Here is a 19,345-nt window from a genome sequence, read left to right as displayed (position 1 = left end):
CACTCTATATTTCCTCCTCTCTTTCTTCCCTCTCTTTCCCCTCCTCCGTTTCTTCCATCTCCCACGCTCACTCCTCCTCTCTTTCTCCCTCCCTCTTCCCTCTCTCACACTCCTCAGCTCTTTCTCCCTCTTTTTCTCTCACTCGCTCTCTCGCTCCTCCCCACTGTATCTCCCTCTCTCTCTCACCCCCTCTCCCTCTCCTCCCCACTGTATCTCTCTCTACCTCACCCTCCCTCCCTCCCTCTCTCTCTACCTCACCCTCCCTCCCTCCCTCCCTCTACCTCTCTCTCTCTCTCTCTCTCTCTCTCTCTGCTGATTCTTCATCACAGTAACCCTAAAAACAAACATTCTCTCATTGTATTCACCTCCATTGCAGCCTGCTGGTGGTGCTGCTGGTGGTGCTGCTGGTGGTGCTGGTGGTGCTGCTGGTGGTGCTGGTGGTGGTGCTGGTGCTCCATTCACTGCTCTGGGACAAACTCACATCAGTCCACAGTCCAGTGTCCCGACGGGAACGCGCACCGAGGCGCGCTCCCGCGGCTGCAGGCTGAGCTCTCCTCTCAATAAAGCAGACGGAGCGCACACACACACACACACACACACACACACACGCACATACATACACACAGACAGACAGACAGACAGGCAGGCAGACAGGACCCGGAGGAGCCGCTCCTGCGAACTACCACCGCGAGATAAACGCAGGTAAGAGCTTTTGGAGCCTTCTCTGTTGTTCGTGGTTGTTTTGTGCGCGGCCGTGGGTCGGTGCACGTGTGAAATAGTTGCTCCAGCCGCGGTGGCTTCGCCGTGAGTGGACAGGTGCAGCGGGGCCGCGTCCAGCGATTACCGTTCAAACTGCCCGTTCAGCGGACACGTCACGTCGGAGTCCCAGCCGTAGTTTGTGGTTAACGGGGGGATTCGGGTGGCGTGCGTGCGTACGTGTGTGTGTGTGTGTGCGCGCGCAATTACAGGGTAGAAAACACTATAATAAGTGGGAAATCACTAGTCTGTCAGTGGGAGTTTAAAGCTTTCTTCTCCTTCTTCTTCTTCTTATTCCTATTATTAAATTAGGAGCCTCATCAAATGAACGTGTCGTTTTTTTCGAGTTTGAGGCCAAGTCCACAAATACCAAAATATAAGTCCACAAACACATATCATACTACCATAGCCTCCTTAAAATGCCTCCACATGAAATAAATCAAGGCGAGTTTTATGGGATATTCCACTCTACGCAAACCCTAACTGCCTCAGTTCCAGTGGAAATGTAATTTTTGGGGGAAGGGAGTGCTCGATCCCCTCCCGCGGCACGAAATGGAATTCATCTGTGACTGACGACCACACCTCGAACTCCCCCGTCCCCTCGAAGGGCAGCCTCTCCGTGTCCTCGGCCCCAGGCCTCGTTAAAATGTTGGCTCCCGTCGTTCGTAGCCGTTCGCGGCGGCAGCCTCGCCGGGTGCTTCACTGCTGGGGAGCGCTCCACTGGTGCCGCCGCTTCGTCACTGTGCTTCGATGCAGTCCAATGGGGCAAACGTCAAAGTCTCAAAAACAAACAAACAAACAACCCCCCCCCCAAACAAACAAGGTTTAATCTCCTTTTCTAAAATGGGGAAACCCACCTGATAGTCACGTGTGTCTTCGGGGAGTCTTCCGGGACGTGCTTTGAGTGACGGGTCCATATCAGATTTGATCGAGAACGACTTTCCCTTCGTAATGGCTGCGGGCGCACACGTTTCATGCGTCACGTTCGGCGGTGTGACGTCGGGAAGCGGCTGCAACTTTTTTTTTTTTCTAGTCTCTTACGTCAGCGGCGGAGGAAGCCGCGGGGGCTGACTTGAAGAAGTGCTTGGAGGGTCGATAAACCCCGACGCCGTCCCCGTGACGGCCCGTCAGCACCGTCTGGCTGCGTGAGCTGGCCAATCTCGAAAAGGGAGATGGAACGTGGTTGTTTGGTGTTTTTTTTTTTTTTTAAAGGCTTTAAACGTCTTGCCACATTGGATTGCACCGCAGCGGGGTGTGAAGCTTCTCGACGGGGGGGGGGAAATAAAATTGTTCAACAGTCACAGTATATAAAATGATGGAAACCAACATTTAAGCGAGGGCCCCGGGTTGGGAAAACATAGCGAAAGCCAAAGTTTGACCCCGGCGCCGTCCCGCAGGGCTCCTCTGCTGCCGGTGCTGAGGATGGACTGGACGCAGCCCAAGTGTATTACTGTGCAGGAGTGGATTAAGCTGCTGCTGTCATCTGCCACAACATGAGTAATGCCCCCCCCAACAGTTTGTCCTAACACCAGACACACTGTGCTCTCCCTCTCTCTCTCTCTCTCTCTCTCCCTCTCTCTCATCTTCTGTCAAAATCTCCTTCATTTCCTGTAAACGTCCCCCTTTTCTCTCTCGTTCCGGTTTGATTCCTGCTTTCTCTCTTTGTCCTTTCTGTTCCTCTCCCTTCCCCTCTTGCCCCTTTCCTCCTCTTTTTCCCCCGTCGCTCTCCTTTCTCTCAACGTCTCCTCTGGTCTCTCTCTCTCTCTCTCTCTGGTCTCTCTCGTTCCCTCTCTCTTGCAGTAAAACGTCTTATTTTCCTTCCTCGCCCCCCCCACCCCCCCCCCCCCTTCTCTTTTATGTCTTTCATTCTCTTGCTTCTCTGTGGGACGTCTGGTGCTGTTTGCATCTCAGAGCATTTTCGGAGCGCGCTTCCATGTGGGTGTCTGGAGGAGGTTATCCTGCTGTGAGCGTGCGTGTGTGTTCATCCACGTACGAGAGGGTGACTGTGTGTGTGTGTGTGTGTATTTATGTGTGTGTGTGGACACGTATGTGTGTCCTTTTTGGGCTTTGAGAAAGTGGCACAGAGAATATATAGTGTGTGTGTGTGTGTGTGTGTGTGTGTGTGTGTGTGTGTGTGTGTGTGTGTGTGTGTGTGTGTGTGTGTGTGTGTGTGTGTGTGTGTCTTTGCAAGAGTGAGAAAGAAAATGCACAAGTGTGTTTGAATTCAAGTTGCCTTGTGTGTTAGTGCCTGCGTGCGTGGTGCGTGCATATGTGTGTGTGTGTTTGTGTGTGCCTGTGTGTGTGTCCGGTGTGTGTGTTCGCAAGAATGAGAAAGAAAATGCTTGAGTGTGTGTTTGAACACAAGTAGCTTTGTGTGTTAGTGCCGCCGTGTGGTGTGTGCGTGTTTGTGTGTGCGCGCGTCTATGAATGCCTGTGTGTGTGTGGGTGTGGGTGTGTGTGTGGGTGGGCGGGCGTGTTTCTAAGCTGATGATGTGTTTATGTGCAGATTTTGAAAACCCTGTTTCTGTGAAGCAGAGCGCTCCCAAACTGCAGATGAGGCCACATCACAGGACGCCGGGCGTCGCCGGGCGTCGCCCGAGCATCGCCGATCTCGCCGCGCGCCGTCTTTTGTACCTTCAGTTGCAGAACCGGCCGCTCTGCCCGTCTCCCTCTCCTCAGCGCCTCGCCAGCTGACAGATGGACGCCCCTTATGGCCCTTTTTATCACCCTCTGCCGCTTTCAGGGACTCTCAACGGAGGCACCACCACCACCACCACCTAAAGCTGAAAAAACTCACAGTCCGTGAACGTGAATCCCCATCGGCGCCGTTTGTTTGTGGAGGTTTCTGCCAGAGAGGAAGCTTGTTTTATCACTGAAGAATGGCCCATTTGGCCCTGGAGGAAATTAACTTTTATTGTGCTTGATGCAGCCCGGCGGGGACGTCAACTTAGCGCCGTCATTTGGGGCGCTTGTTATGGAGCTGATATTTATGATAATTCGGCAACACAAACGAGGCCTATCCACCACCCCCCCCCCCCAAGACGAGAGATGTAAAAGTTATTATTCAAGCATCAAATATTCAACGTTATCTCTTTACAACGCAAAAAAGAAGGTCCGAGGGTGGGAGGGCACTGATTTACAAACGATTAATAAAACCAGACGCTGCAGTTTTATTGGCGTTCTGTTTATTATTTCTTTCGAGTATAATATGGTGCGTCTGCGGCGGGTGCACCAGCTGCTGCGTGGTCAATGATTTGTCGGAGAAATTCACCGGGGGCCCTTTCAGCCGCGACAATCGACAGTGACCCCATGGGCTCTCGCTGCACAGCCTGTCATTTTCCCAAACCCCACAGTAAACAGGCGTTTACAGCTCTGGATTGATTGCACCCCACTCTTGCTTGATAACCCTAACGGCGCGGGTCACATTCACGGCACTGCTTGCATGCGTGGCCAGATGAGACAAGCTTTCTAAGACGGCCGGCGCCGGGTGTGAAGCGAACCTTTCAGATTCTCTTTGTGTGGCGCTTCCTTATGGCCGGGCTGCGTTGCCACGGGAGATAGTGTAACAGGAACAGATGGCTCCTGGAGGTTTGGTGTCGCAGCAGGTGAAGTTAAGGATGCAAACACAGCGCGGGTCTGCGGTCCATGGCCAGGGGTGCCTCACGTTCTGCCCCACTGCTCCCATCCCTTAGCTTCCTCATCAGCTGCCGCTTTATGATGGAAGATCCGCGGTGAAATCGACCGCGTTTGTAAATCGCTTTTCAAAGCCGCTCAGGTCACTCGATGCGCTTTACATCTCAGACGTCTCACACATTCACCGGTTCACAAACCGACGGCCGGGTCGGCGGTTCCGAGGAGGCGGCCGGCTTGTCGGGAGCGCTCGGGGGTGAGGCGTCTTGCTCAAGGGCACCTCGGCGAATTGGCCGGACGAACACAGCCGCTGGCGTCAAAGGGGCGGCAGGAGCTGCACTTTCGAGGTACAGTTTTGTCACCCCGCTCCTTACCAGAAGTCCATAGAATGAAAGTTTGAAAACTCCCAGCGACGGGGAATTCCTCGGAAAGGGCTTGGAGGAGGTCAAATCCTTCCACCCTTCTACCCTCCCCACATGTCCCGGTCGACCTCCTGTCTGCTTGCGTCACCAAAGGGAAGAAGGAAAGGAACACCCCGTCTACCTCCGTGTGACTCCGCTCATGTCACGTGTTCTTATCTCCCTTGGCCGAGGACCGCGATGTGCATTCAGTCCCGCGTCGACTGACAAACCAACGTGAGGCTTCTGGACGTCGACTCGGATGAAAGTGTCGGACGAATGACTGAACGTTGGTGTGGGTGAGTCCCAGGGCCCCGTTTTGATGAAGGGGAACGGCGATTGGTCATAAACCATAGAGAGGTCTCATCTGAGCTTTATCACCCGGTCAACCCCCTCGCCCCGCCCCTCAGAGGTGACCCCCCAGTGCTCCGTTGCAGGATGGCCTGAACCACTTCATACAGATCCCTCTCTCTCTGTCTCTCGCTCTGTCTCTCTCTCTCTCTGTCTCTCTCATCCTGATTCATGGTTTCCCGGTTGGGTGCTCTCTCCACAAGGGCTCCCGGCACGGCAGGCTCTGTTTTCAGGCTTTTATTACACGCGTCTGCGCTTGATGCCAAAGCTGCGGCAGATCCCAATGTCTCAATAAACATATATCATGGGAGGACCTTGGATTTATTGATAGCATTTCCACTTGTTTTCAGCTTTGGAGTGTGTCACACATTGGAATCAATGGCAATAAGGGGCGTTTTCTCTTTGGCTTTTTTTCTTTTTAAATTGGGGCCAGTTTATGTCCACTATCAGTCTTTGAAGCAATCCAAATTTTAGATTTGTGAAATTATAACTAATGTTTGCTTTAGATTACTGGCAATTGGATTTAAATATATATATATTTTCCAATATTTAAACAAGGATCAGTTCATGAATATCCAACTAGAATATCAAGGAAACAGGCTGAGTTGAGTTTTGGTTGGATGAGTGCTTATACTTATCAACAAAGTACTTATAGATTTATATTTCCGATAAAATATAGACTCCGTCTAATGTGTGTATACATAGAAACTTCTTATGTAGCACTGGAAAAAAGTGATCAAATACACTAAGTACTTATTTAACTCCTAAGAGTTGAATACGTTTAACATTTTGTTTCAAAGGTGCAATTTTGTCTGGACAAAATGTATACTCTGTAGATAGACAGACAGACAGAGGGATAGAGGGATAGAATGAACAAACAAACCTCATTGATCCCAAAAGTGGAAACTCAATCGCCGCCACTGGTTCCGACGACCTGAATCTCTCAACGTTTGTATACAGTTTTTTTTTTTTTTGTCATCATCGTCAGTTTTGCGTTGCTGCTGAGCGTTCCCATTCAACATGGCACCCCTCGCTTGTGCCGTCGCCGCCGCCTTTCTACGGCTCCTCCGCCCCGCTGCTTCCTCCCCCCACCAGCCTGCGGCGTCCACCGCTCGCCTCTGGCAGGAGGCTTGTGCTGTTCAGCGAGGGCTTTTACCGCACACCGGGGGCTGTGTTTAGGGACCCGGAACGCCACCCAGGGCGAGGCGTCGTCGGTGGGGGACCACCTCAAAGGGCCACCTGTGGGCCCGCACGTGGGAGTCGGAGGAGAGGGATGAAAACACGCCGGGGCCCCCTGTTCAGATTCATCACGCCCCCCCACCCTCGCCCCTCTTGTATGGCGGTGACAGGTCCGTTCAGGCCTCGACGTGGATGGCTCTGACACGCGGCCCCGTGCTGTTTGCGCGGAGGACGTGTCACGTCTCTCTTTCAATTCGGAAAGGAAGGGTCAAGTGATTGTGATGCCGCTCCACGTTTGGGTGTCTGTGCTGTCAGTCAAGGTGACATTTTTTTTTTTTCTTCTTCTTCTTCTTCTTCTTTTTTTTTTTTTCTCGGTTCTGTCGGCTTGGTCGATCGGAGGATAATTTTCATGCAGACTCAATGGTCAAAAGACGCTTTTTGATTCAGGCTGATAACTGAACACTCAGGATTTCCATTCACAGCTTCGCCATTAACACATCATCATATGATGAGAATCAGTTTTGCAATGTAAATTAATGACGATAGGACAATTCAAGGTCACGTTACATGCAATATGAGGCCTGAAATATTCAAAGGACTTTTATTTGAGTTTTGAGCTGAAAAGCTCAACCTTAAGACTTGGTTGGGGTTAATACATGCATCAAGGATTTTAAGATTATTATCTGCAGCATGCATATTAATAATGTTTACATAGTGGCAGGAAAGTTGCCTGTGCAAGCAGTAATCTACTGTTTGAATCAAAATGCGTATTTCTATAAAAAGAAACAAGTTTTCACTTTGGTTTCTGTGTTAGCTCGCTAATATTACGAGACATTCTGTCAATAGACTGTTGAGGGATCATTTTTCATCTAGCCAGATGCCCAGGCACATGTTGTAATCGATCACCCTTTGCAGTGCAGAGATTCAAATGTACAGGCAGCTGATATTTCAATGAAGGAGTTTGAACTTGTTTTCTTCGGAAAAACATGTCGTTTGTTTCTGCAGGGTCAAACAGCGGTTTAAGTCTGATTGGACCACAAGAAGGTCAGATTGCACGTTGTTAACAACCAGGTCAATTTGTATACGTAGAGTAGAAGTAAGCAGACTTTGTGGCTCGTGCTGATGTCGTGTGAAATCCCCTGAAATTTCCTGTGTTGATACTGCAGGTTCACCCACATCCAGCCGAGCCCCCCATCCTTGTGTTGTTTTTATGATCAGTATCGGGGGCCGGTGCGAGGCGGCAGCTCGTCATGTCTAACACCTTCAGAGCCGGCGCCTCGGCAAACACTTTGGTGTGCGATACCGCCGATAGTACACTTCCCCCGCACCCCACCCACTCCTCCACCACCCCCGCCCCCTCGAAACGCTGCAAGGCCGCGCAGATAACGGTCCCGCCTCGGCGTCCCGCTTCACACGTCTGTTTGCAAACTGCGCAGCTGTTCCCGCTCCCAGGGGCGCACGCGCTAAAGAACTGCCCCACCTCTAAACCCTAAATATACAAAAAAGAATTGACTAAACAACCCCGTGCAAGCGCCCCCCCCGGGTGTGTGTGTGTGTGTGTGTGTGTGTGTGTGTGTGTGTGTGTGTGTGTGTGTGTGTGTGTGTGTGTGTGTGTGTGTGTGTGTGTGTGTGTGTGTGTGTGTGTGTGTGAGTGTGTGTCTCTCTCTCTCTCCCGCTCTCCCTCTCACACACACACACCAGTAGCTCAATACTTCCCCCATATTGATTTTCTGTATGCCCTGCACCACTGTCTGTCTTAACACAAAGGAGTTGCACGCCACAGCACAGTGCATTCCTGTGTTTCTATGGCTATAGGTGTTCCCGACCCATCAAAAAAGGTCTTCCTCGGGAACAACGTCGTTTTCCGTGACACAACAAGAGTTTTCTGGACCGTTCTTTTGCACCGAGTCGTTTCTCCGCAGGCGTCGTGTTATTGATTAGAAGCAACGTCCTGGGATGTTTGTGGACTCATAAAGGGCGCAGACTGAACACGAGCAAACATTCTGTTTTGCAACATCTTAAAGTGGAAATCCATAATGTTATTTCGTCCACCAAAAAGAATCCCATATTTGTTATTTTCATTTGCCGGCACCTGGTTAGGGATCAATCAACCATTCAATATGTTTGCGTTATTCATGTGCTCCTCTATACCGTAAGCTGTCTCTAGCGTTGGTGGCGGGGTCCGCCCTTTCCGGCAAGCATGCAAAGATTGGGCTCAAAGGAAGGCTTACGTTTGGGAAAATAAAGTGACTTTGAAGATGAGGACGTTGATAGAAATCGAATAGAAATCTGGAACTTGCTGTGTAATCCACCCAACACAGATAACCTTATAAATTTCCACTTGAAGGCCATCACGCAAATGGAGGTAAACCGTGTGTAGCATTGAAATGCAACGGAGAATGTCTGGACTTCGAGAGGCTTAAATTGGCTTTTATTATGTTGGCCAAAGTCTTATAACGGATAGGCCTTGGTCTGTGGATTCGGGTTGTTGCCTCACCCCCTATATGGAGGAAGCGACACAAGACTAAAGTTTTAGTGCAGCCACATCTCACAGTTGTCGCCTGTTCTAATGGAAGGTGGTTTGTTTTGTTGAAAGCTCCTCAGAGCAGCGACGGGGCACCGAGGGAGGAAGCGCGCGGTGCAGAATCTGTCATCGATTGCCGTGCTTCAACTCCAGACGAGGAAGTCTTTCATGAAAGGAAACAAGTGTCTCTCCACCTCTGTATCACCCCCTTACTTCTACTAAAATCGGATTGTGAATGAACCAGTTGTTTTCCCTGTGATGACGACAACCTGCTGCCTGTTTTGGTGGGACTGGGTTTAAGGGTGATTTGGTGAAGAGAGCCCGAGTGACAAAGAGCCTGGTTGAGTTTACTAGTCTTGGCTGCTAGATGGACAGAAACAGGACAAACCCTTTGACGGCCATTTCTGTGACTGACGTCTTTTCCCTTTAGGAAGTATTCCTGATCCGTTCTTTTTTACTGGGAAAGTAATCCCTGTAAACAGTCCATGAACATGCCCCCCTCTGCCCTCAATCACCCCCATGTTTTTAAATATCGCTGGTGTGCTTTCTCTTGCGTCTTCTATTCTTCTCATCGAAGCAAGTATTTTATTTTATTATTATTATTTTTTTAAGTATTCAAAATAGATTGTTGCACTGATGGGGTTCAGCACAGAGTTCAGCCTACGCCTCACCAACAGAAGTCATCATTGTTGCTTTTGAAACTTTTGGTTGATTGGCTCCAGTATTACCTGTGTGTGGCTTTATGACATATTACCGTTCTGCTCCCAGCAGGTGGCGCTGTGCTAACAGACAATGGCTCTGTCCCCAAGCCTGCTCCTGGCGTTCCTGCTCGCCACCCTGGCAGTGTCACGCAGCGCCGAGCCCGGAACCGCCCACGGCAAGCGGAGACAGGCGGCGACCTCGGCGGGCGGTGGCGGCGGCGGCGGCAATTCCCTGCACTACCCAGGGCAAGGTCTGCAGGGCCAGGGCTACGGCAGGGCCCGCGGGGGTAACGGGGGCCACGGGGGCCAGGGCGCCCCCCGCGTTGCCAAAGGCAGAGCCGGGCTGCTGTCCCGCAGGCCCTTGCATCCCCTGGCCCAGCACGAGGACGACGGCCCGGGCCTGGAAGGCCTGAGCCCCGTGAGACTGGAGATGGGCCCTGGCAAGGAGAGAGACAGGGCTCGTATAGGCACAAAGAACCAACACAAAGAGCGGGAGAACCACCCTCTGGGGGCACGGAAAGGAAGGGGCCATGGGAATGGGCGCGGTCCGCACTTTGAACACAGGAGACACGGAGGACGGCACGAAAAGCAGAGGGGTGGGAAAGGTGAGCTGGGAAGTGTTATGACCACACACATCCTGATGAACAGTTCTGTAACGGCTGATGCAGTCCAAGCCCTGCGCTGTGTTTTATAATGATATTCGTCAATGGGGCTGGTGGTTTATTCACTGCACACATATGATAATGAAACATCATGCCACAATTAACCTATGGGTTAGACGTTACAACCCCCACTTATGCCCAATTATTGTCTAATACGCAAATTCAGAGAGTTCCGGAATTTCGACAAAGGTAAGTCAGAGACATCAATGCTGATATTGGGTTGTAAACATTCAGTTTCCTTTCGTTTCGGATTTTGATTTTAAAGGACTAAAGAGAAGATAAACACACAATCCACCTACACATAAATCCCAGTTATACAAACGAGTATCCTACGTGCATGGACCAATAGACCCTGGCTGAGCAGAGCAGCCTAGTACTAACGCAGCGCCTGGTGTCTTTGTTTTAGGGCTCCTAGCGGAGCCTGAGCTCAGCTCCGTTCTGAGGGGAAGGGATCGACACGAGGAGACTCCCTCCTCCTCCTCCTCCTCCTCCTCCGCTCTCAGCGTGACCCCGTCGGGCGGACCCCCTCCCCCCATGGCTGTCGTCTTTGGCTCCGGCTCCTCCATGGTTACCACGGTGATGAACGAGCATCCCCCGACGCTGCCCCCAGCCTCCACCAAACCCCAGGTACTCGCCCACCCGAGCGCTTATTAAAGGCTCAGGCCCGTTGTGTTGGAGCCCGCAGGGGGTGTGGAGTGGAATTGGCCGCCCGTGGCAAAACGCCGGCGCCGCCATGAACACACGTAGCTCATCTCACAAAATGAAAAGCCGGAACCAACAACATGGAAAACCGGCGACGTGGTTGTTGTGGATCCGTAGGAAGGTTCCCACTGGGTTTTTGCCCGGTGTGAATGATCGATACCCACCGAGTGTGGCCCCTCTGCGTTCAGAATCACACGCGGGGGGTGGTGGGGGGCCCGTTCTCTAGAACCGCCTTCCGCTCCCCTGTGATATATACCCCGAGGAGACGAGAGCACGTCTGGAGTCCATTCAGTGTTGCAGGGGGTGGTGAGCGGCTTGCGGAGGTAGTGAACTCCATCTGTCGCCTTGCCACAGGCACAAACCAGACTCACCAGCGCTCCCAGTGGAAGGCCCTGGCACACATCGCCATGGCTATGAATTATTAAAAAGACGACAACAATGAGGGGTCAGGATGGCCGAGTGCTCGGGTCCTCCCCGGAGGTGTGGGTTAAAATTCCACAGCTGACGGTATATGACCTGACCCCCCCCCCCCCCCCAACATAAAATGTATATTGAAACAAACACGCACCCACATGCTAAACACAAGCCGCCGTGGAGGCAAGAAAATAATCCAATACAACTCATATGAGATTTTAGATATTTAAAACAATAATTTGGATGTTGTTGTTGTTACTGTTTGCATAAAATGGTGGATGAACTCAGGGCTTCATATTCTTTCTATCAACTCTCTTAACTCCAAACTAATCCAAAGCAAAGCGCCAAATTATTACTACACTACATAACGTACTAACTACTAACATACTGTGTAGTAGTGAAGTAGTGTAGTAGTGTATGTAGTAGTATGGAGTAATATGTATAGTATTGTGTAGTAATGTGTGTTGTGTAGTGTAGTCGAGTAATGTAGTGTGTAATAGGGTGTGGTGTAGTGTAGTAGTCTGTAGTGTAGTTGTGTAGCTGTGTAGTAGTGTATAGTGTGGTGTAGTAGTGTGTAATAGGGTGTAGTGTAGTAGTCTGTAGTGTAGTTATGTAGCTGTGTAGTGTAGTGTGTAATAGGGTGTGGTGTAGTGTAGTAGTGTATTAATGTAGTAGTGTGTAGATGTGTCTAGTAGTGTAGTAGGGTGTAGTACTGTATACATTATTATATTTATACATTATATTAGGATATTGCTACAGCAAAACCATCATCACATGACATTTCTTCACACATCCACATCTTATTTTAATGACATAGTGACACAGAGAATAGACGTGATCATATCCTGGAGGTCATTTTTTGTCGTCCAGTATATCTCTAATCTCCACTGCATTTCGACACACACCTGATCTGCCACATGGAAGGAAACCTTTTTTCGGCGACAGGGATTGGCTTCCTTGCCCCTGATAAACCGGTCAGGACGGGGTGGGAGAGCTCGGGGGAATTCGGACGCCGGCGGAAAAAAAATTTTCTCCTCCATATCGCACGGATACTTCCTGTCCGCTTCACCTCTCGTTTCTGTCGGCCCGGCGGGGGTTGCCTCCCGGCGACCCCGCGCAAAAGCTCAACAAAGTTCAACTCTGGGTGTAAGGGCGTGGATCTCCGCCCGGCCGCGTCAAGCAACTCCACTCTTAACTGCTTGGGAGTCAAGATTCATTTTGAATCAAAATAGTGGAGGAGTGAAAAAAGAGGAGACCCGGATGTGCGGCAAAAGCCGCCAGACTCGGCCCCGGACAACACATTGTAGCCCTCCACGGCTCCGGCGGGCACCGCTACAGCACGCAGCGAGGACGTCGGCGGGGGGCGGGGCATCTGTGTTTTGTGCGGCGTACAGGAGGAGACCGCCCATGTGTTTATTCGCGGGGCCGTCAAGATATCGGCCACGGTGGATGGAAAAGACCTGAACCCCCTCCCCACCGTCCCCCGTCCCCCCAAGGTTCACTGACACAGGGTTCTTAATTAGCGTTCGATTGCTTGTTGGGGGCTAAATGAGCAGCCAGGTGCACGTATCCCCTGCAATTAATCGAATTGATAACACGATGCGCGTCCTGAGGGCCGGGAAACGAGCGCCGGTCGATGCTCACGGAGAGTTTGCCGCAGATCGTTATGGTCTTGATAGATGGGCCTGCAGACGTAATTATGTCGTTGTTTTTTTTGTTTACTCTGTTTGGAAGGAGTTCACACTCGCAGCTGTAATTTTATTATGGATTTAATTGCATCAAGTTATGGCTGAGCAGAGTTTTACATCACTCACATCGAGCGTCAAAATGAGAGATAATTAAAACATATTTCACTGTGGTGCAACATTAGCATTTATAGATCATCAGTACTACGCTTACACATATTCATATATATATATATATATATATATATATATATAGTTTTAATCAGGCAAAATTGGGCCGTTCATTTTTTTGGGGATTTTAGGGAAACGACAGGATTACATATGTCTTTGTTTTTACGGTGTGTGTGTGTGTGTGTGTGTGTGTGCGTGCGCGCGTGCGTGCGTGCGTGCGCACGTCTTGACTCCAGTTAGATGCTGTCACTCCCGAAATCTATTTTCAGCAGACGGGATATACAGTCCAGATGTTGTAATACATGGTGGAAGGAGGAGGGTGGGAGGATCGGCATGGCAGGCGGGATGGCCGGGGCTTTAACGCCACTTCAGGACCACAGCAGGTGCTGAGTGGCAGGGTCCACCACCCATAGGAAAACACACAGCTCGGGGCCAGAAAGCACATCTGGATGGTGTAAATTTATGGATGTTGCAATATGCCGGAAAATCCACAAGAAACGACTTTTGAAGTGAATGTGTGTGATCTTCTATCGCACATTAATTTAATTGAACTATACCGTGTGTGTGTGTGTGTGTGTGTGTGTGTGTGTGTGTGTGTGTGTGTGTGTGTGTGTGTGTGTGTGTGTGTGTGTGTGTGTGTGTGTGTGTGTGTGTGTGTGTGTGTGTGTGTGTGTGTGTGTGTGTGTGATATGATGAAACAGACAGCTCAGATGTTTCCTTCCTGGGGTGTTAAACACTTTTTTCCAACCATCGCCGCTGCAATTACATCAAGCTATTGCACAATAACCCCGCCCTCTCACTGCAACTTCTCTGCAACAACTCTCTCTCTCTCTCTCGCTCTCTCTCTCTCTCTCTCTCTGCGTTTTGGCCCTGTGTCTCCAAAAGGACACTTCATGAAACAAGTTCAAACTCGACACAATATAGCAGTTGGAATGTGCAGGAGCTGTTTTGTTTGTTTTCATATTAAGTCGAGTGAAGTGAAGCTTTACTTGTACAAAAATGTTCAAAACGCACTCTTACAAAGTGCCAAGTGGCAAAAAAAGGAAACACAACGGAAGATAGATAAAATCAGCACAGGCGTCAGTGTAGAGAGTGAGTGTGTGTGTGTGTGTGTGTGTGTGTGTGTGTGTGTGTGTGTGTGTGTGTGTGTGTGTGTGTGTGTGTGTGTGTGTGTGTGTGTGTGTGTGTGTGTGTGTGTGTGTGTGTGTGTGAGATTCAGATGTGTTTATTTATACTTTGGCTTTAATAAGTGCCACAGCCGCAGTATGTATTGGACTGTTCTATGCCTTGGACACTGCTCATACTGTACTCATAAAGCCTGTTATCTCTGCTGTCAGTGCGGCTGTCAGTAAATCAATATATTGTTCCTCCTCCTCATGGGAACAGGACTTATATGAGCTTTAGTGAAAGCACGGACGGAATAAAATGTTGACCAAACTCATATTAAATATAGATTAACTATAGAGGGCAGACATATACAGTAGTTTGGAACACGACTATAGACACACGTCATGTAAAGTAACACAACTGTTGACTGGACATTTCCATGGATCTTCTGGTGTGTTAACAATGTCATACAAAAATTATTATCGTTTATTTATGATGATCATAACACAAATCCCGAGCTGTCGTATTTATGATTCCTAATAATCCTGGAAGGGGATGATCATGGTTGTGTACCAACATATTAACAATATACTGGCTTTTCCCGTGTTACCATGGGACACAATGTCCAAGTAGACCCACTCACTAAAATCAGACTCATAAACAGATATGGATGAATTTTGAAACATGTTTTTTTCCTGTTTCTAGAAGTCTGGCGGGGGCAAGGGACAGGGGGAGGTGATGCCCACACTGGACATGACGCTGTTTGATTGGACAGACTATGAGGACATGAAGCCTGTGGACACATGGCCGCCTTCCAGGAAGAAGGGTGAGTTGCTCAACACTTTCAAATGCTCCAAACGTTGAGGCTCAACACAGGGAGTGTAGCGGGGTGACTGCGGCGTGGTGGTCTTGAGTGGAGTTTGCATTAATCCCCGAATTTATGCAGACATATATAAATGAAGTTATTGCTCACAAATAAGGTGAGAATCGTGAGGATGTGTAGCGCAACGAACAATTTTCTTTGAGAAGAACGAGTGTAACGGCACACTGGCAATCATCAACAACCATTTAAGGTGCACAGTTATACCACAGGGCAGAATTGTTCAACCTGTGGCCCGCTAGCTGTCCACAAGGGTAATGTAATGTAGAGGCAACTTAATGGACTTTCCTTTTTTTTTTTTTTTTGGAAATATGAAAACCAGCAGAGATAACGGTACTGTGTTAAAATGATCTGCTTGGTTTTATACAGTGGCCCTGAGAGCTGTGCGTTGAGCTCTCAGGGCCACCGTCTGTCTCAGGGCCACTGTCCAGATCATGCAACATAAGAGAACACATGATAGTAGACAAAACACAATTACGAAAAACACAACCACATAAACATAAAACACAACCGCATAAACAGAAAACACAACCGCATTAACAGAAAACACAACCGCAGTACCAGAAAACACAACCGCATTAACAGAAAACACAACTGCATTAACAGAAAACACAACCCGAAAACCGGAAAATTACAGAAGTGAGCCTAAAATATATTAAACTAAATGATTTTGTGTATTGTGTTGTGTTTTTCGTAATTTGCTTGTGTGTTTTCCTAAGTTGCAGTGCGTTGAGCTCTCAGGGCCACCGTAGTTTTAGCCACTTCCTCTCATCGCCAATAACTTCACTGCATTGAAGGTGAATTTTGGAGAAAAGACAGCAGATATCAATAGCGATACGTAAGGCTGGAGAAATTATACAAAATAACTGATAGAGATACTGATCAAATTATAAACCCCAAAGTAATCCTACTTGTTATTCATAATCTGTTATCTCATTCATAACTAACTACTGCTTTGATGAGAGTTTTATAGAAATAATGAATAATCATACTCGCTTGTGTGCCAGCTTGTGACCTTATATTTTGTGATTTTGGGAAGGGCTGTAATTAGGTTTCCGTTTCTGGCTGGAGAGGAACTGGGTGCGGTCCATCAATCCATTAAGGGAGGCTTTTAAAGCACGCTGCCCAAGAGGACGATGGACATTTAGCAAAATGTCAGAATTGACCGAGCTTCACTTTCCGTTCATGTGCCTCGTCAGTAGAGATTGTTTTTATGATGGCACAAAATGAATTGTTATTGTTGTCCTTATTCATCCCTGACTGGTTGGTGTGGTCGGCATCATGAAGGGACATTATGTCTCAGTGCAGCGGCCACAGCACAAAGCTCTGACATCTCCACATCAGGGCTTTTTTTTTTTTTTTATGTTCTCTAACAGTCCCTAAGGAGAGAAGTTATCTTTTTGGCCAAACCGTCAGCTGCTGCGGTGCTGCTGGAGGCAGAGGCCGTGAAGAATGTTGCTCAGGGAGACGTTGCGAGGTTACAGCCATGGGGAATGAACCTTGACCCTTGAATGACCCTTGAGCCAGGAGGGATGAGCATTCAATGCTCTCTCCTAACTGAAACCAGAAACACGTCACAGATGACTGTATCATTCCACTTCATCGCTTTGCTTCGGTTTTTATGACATGGCTGAAATGTTTTTGTTTATACGTGCATTAACACCACTATTACATAGGACGTACATTAATGGGCTAGTTAGAACATATTTATATAACACATTTTTACCCTGTATAACAATTATGTATCCTGTGCATAGTATCACATGTTTATTTGTATATCTTAAAATATCTGACTATTTGCGATACTTCTGTTTTTTGGCTATTTGTATATATTGACAAATTGCGTTTTTTTTTTTATTACTACGTTTTTCATTTTTTTTCATCTATTTTATTTCATTTTTATTTTTATTCTCCATTTTTTTCACACTGTTAAATTCCTTCATTTTTTAATGCTTATGGTCTGTAGTGAAATGCATCAAAACTCACCAGGACAAATCCCCCGCACATGTAAATGTACCTGGCGAATAAACCTGATTCTGATTCTCATTTTGTAAACGCTCTGTTCTGTTGTGTTCCTTCGTGTCAAAAGACAAAAGACGAAGTAAGAACCTGAGCAGCGGGAACGCCACCGTGGATGCCGACGCGGTGGAGCCCTGCGACCACCACCTGGACTGCCTGCCAGGTCGGTGGTGATTCCTTCAGATCAAAAGAAGACTCAAAATATTATGCTGACATATGCACAATATTGTTACTTACAGTTACCTCAGCATTGATGTTGATTTTTGGTATTAATTGATATCAATTATTGGTTATAAGGTTCGCTATTTTTCAACCAAGGCCTTAGCTAGATGTTGGTTTCCACCTTTTGTCACTGTTCATGGCACAACCTACTGTAGATGAATGCATTATTATTTAGAAACGAACCACTCTGCTGCAACTTCTCGCTGGGCTTAAATTCAGTCGAATGGGGCAAACGTTTAAGCGTTTAAAAAAATCTAGAAATCTCCTTTTTGAAAACGGGAAACTCACAATATAATCAGACGGTCTTTATATGTTATACCAGAAAAAAAAGCTTGCAAACCAAAGCTTTTTCAGAGTTTTATAGCCTCTTTTTGCTCCATCTGTGCTATCATAAGGGATTAGAAACAGGAAGTTGTGTCGCTTCCTACTGCCCTGGATGTACCGTGACAATTGCAAAACGCAGTTGTACATAAAGTGTGATTCTTCCATTGGACTATATTTAAGCACAGTATAGTATATAAAGTTTAGAAAATTAAAAGATTACCGACCGGATATTCAGAAAATTGCAGATTCTTTCTTTGATTACTCACGTAAATACAACTGTGTAGCTATATGCAACAACCTCCAACCGATCTCTGATCACGAGTCGTTAGGTCATCATCTCCATAAAAGGTGCAAGGAAGACGACTATTTGACACTATTTTTTGTAGCGTTGCATGAGAGTCTTGCTCTGTTGGTCTGTGCTGGGTGGATGTGTGCTGTCCATTCTAACGCTTTCATTTCATCTCAGGCTCCTGTTGTGACCTGAGGCAGCACGAGTGCAAAGCTCACAACAGAGGCCTGAACAACAAGTGCTACGACGACTGCATGTGCGAGGAAGGTCAGTACGGAGGACACCATGTACGACCACACGACTGCGCTCCCGTCACTCCCAGAACACGAAGCCGAGCACACACCAGAGGCTTGGCTTGTCAAGTCCCTGACATGACAATATCATGAGGAAATCTCTTGTCGCCAGCAGCCTCGAAGCTTGTGATGCCTTTCCCTTCCTCGGACTTCAGAGGTCCTCCAAAAGTCCTCCAAAAGTCTTCTGGTGCTTCCCGGCCCTAACTCACGGCAGCACACTCTGGGACGCACGGATCGTCCCTTTAAATGGGTTTTTCGGGCTTGGGTAGTAATTTTAGTACGCATTCACATGTCAGAGTTCAACTGCAGTTCATTTAAAACCTTTCCTGCCCCTGGATTCTGCTGTCACCACCGCCGCCACTCTGGGCTTTTTCCTCCTGGGACGCGCTGATATGAAAATGTTTTCCTTTTCTTAATGGAAGTCAGTGGATGTGGGTACATGTACATTTCCCCCGAGAGGCTGAAGTTGGTGAAGCTCACGTTTATTGTGCTCCCAAAGAGGTTCGTTGACTCAAACAAAATGCCGAGCACCAATATGCGTCAAATGTAAATGACCACTTCAGCACAACTTAAGATGTGCACGTCGTCATTTCCCACCGCCAGAGGTTGACCTCGCAGCGGAAAATGTTGTTATCCAGAGAGCAACAAGGCGGAAGGCCATTGACGGGCTTTTGTTTGCTTTCCCCCGCCGCAGGATTCCGCTGCTATGCCAAGTTCCACCGGAAGCGGCGCGTCACCAGGAGAAGGGGGCGCTGCGTGGTGCCCGAGTCGGCCAACAGCGACCAGGGAGCCTTCATCACCATCTGAGGCGGACGAGGCGGAGCGGACGGCGGAGGAGGAGGCGGAGCAGACGGAGGAGGAGGAGGAAGTAGTGACCACTCACCAGGCGGTCACTTGGGCCGAGCAAAGAGCACAACCGACACACCGCCCGACACGGCCAATGGAGCGAGCACTTAAACATGGCGGCTTCCTGGGGTTGGACTGTTGGAAATTGGGCCTTCATTCAACGGCGCAAACAATTGAAAATATCAACATCAG

The 19,345-nt window shown here is 48.6% G+C and overlaps 1 protein-coding gene across 1 annotated transcript; it reads left to right on the top strand.

The window, feature by feature from the left end:
• Window positions 1-611: 611 nt before the first annotated feature.
• Window positions 612-19,114, top strand: draxina (dorsal inhibitory axon guidance protein a; the record flags this gene model as incomplete). Its single annotated transcript, XM_080000818.1, has 7 exons — window positions 612-702; window positions 9,607-10,144; window positions 10,608-10,828; window positions 14,986-15,106; window positions 17,250-17,342; window positions 18,192-18,281; window positions 19,002-19,114. The coding sequence occupies exons 2-7, from the start codon at window positions 9,631-9,633 to the stop codon at window positions 19,112-19,114; spliced, it is 1,152 nt and encodes a 383-aa protein (XP_079856944.1). The 5' UTR covers window positions 612-702; window positions 9,607-9,630.
• Between the last annotated feature and the right edge of the window lie 231 nt (window positions 19,115-19,345).

The sequence above is a fragment of the Zeus faber genome (assembly GCF_960531495.2).
Source record: "Zeus faber genome assembly, chromosome: 5".
Lineage (NCBI taxonomy): Eukaryota > Metazoa > Chordata > Actinopteri > Zeiformes > Zeidae > Zeus > Zeus faber.
The sequence above is the reverse complement of the archived record's forward strand: the minus strand, read 5'-3'. Positions and strand labels throughout refer to the sequence as shown.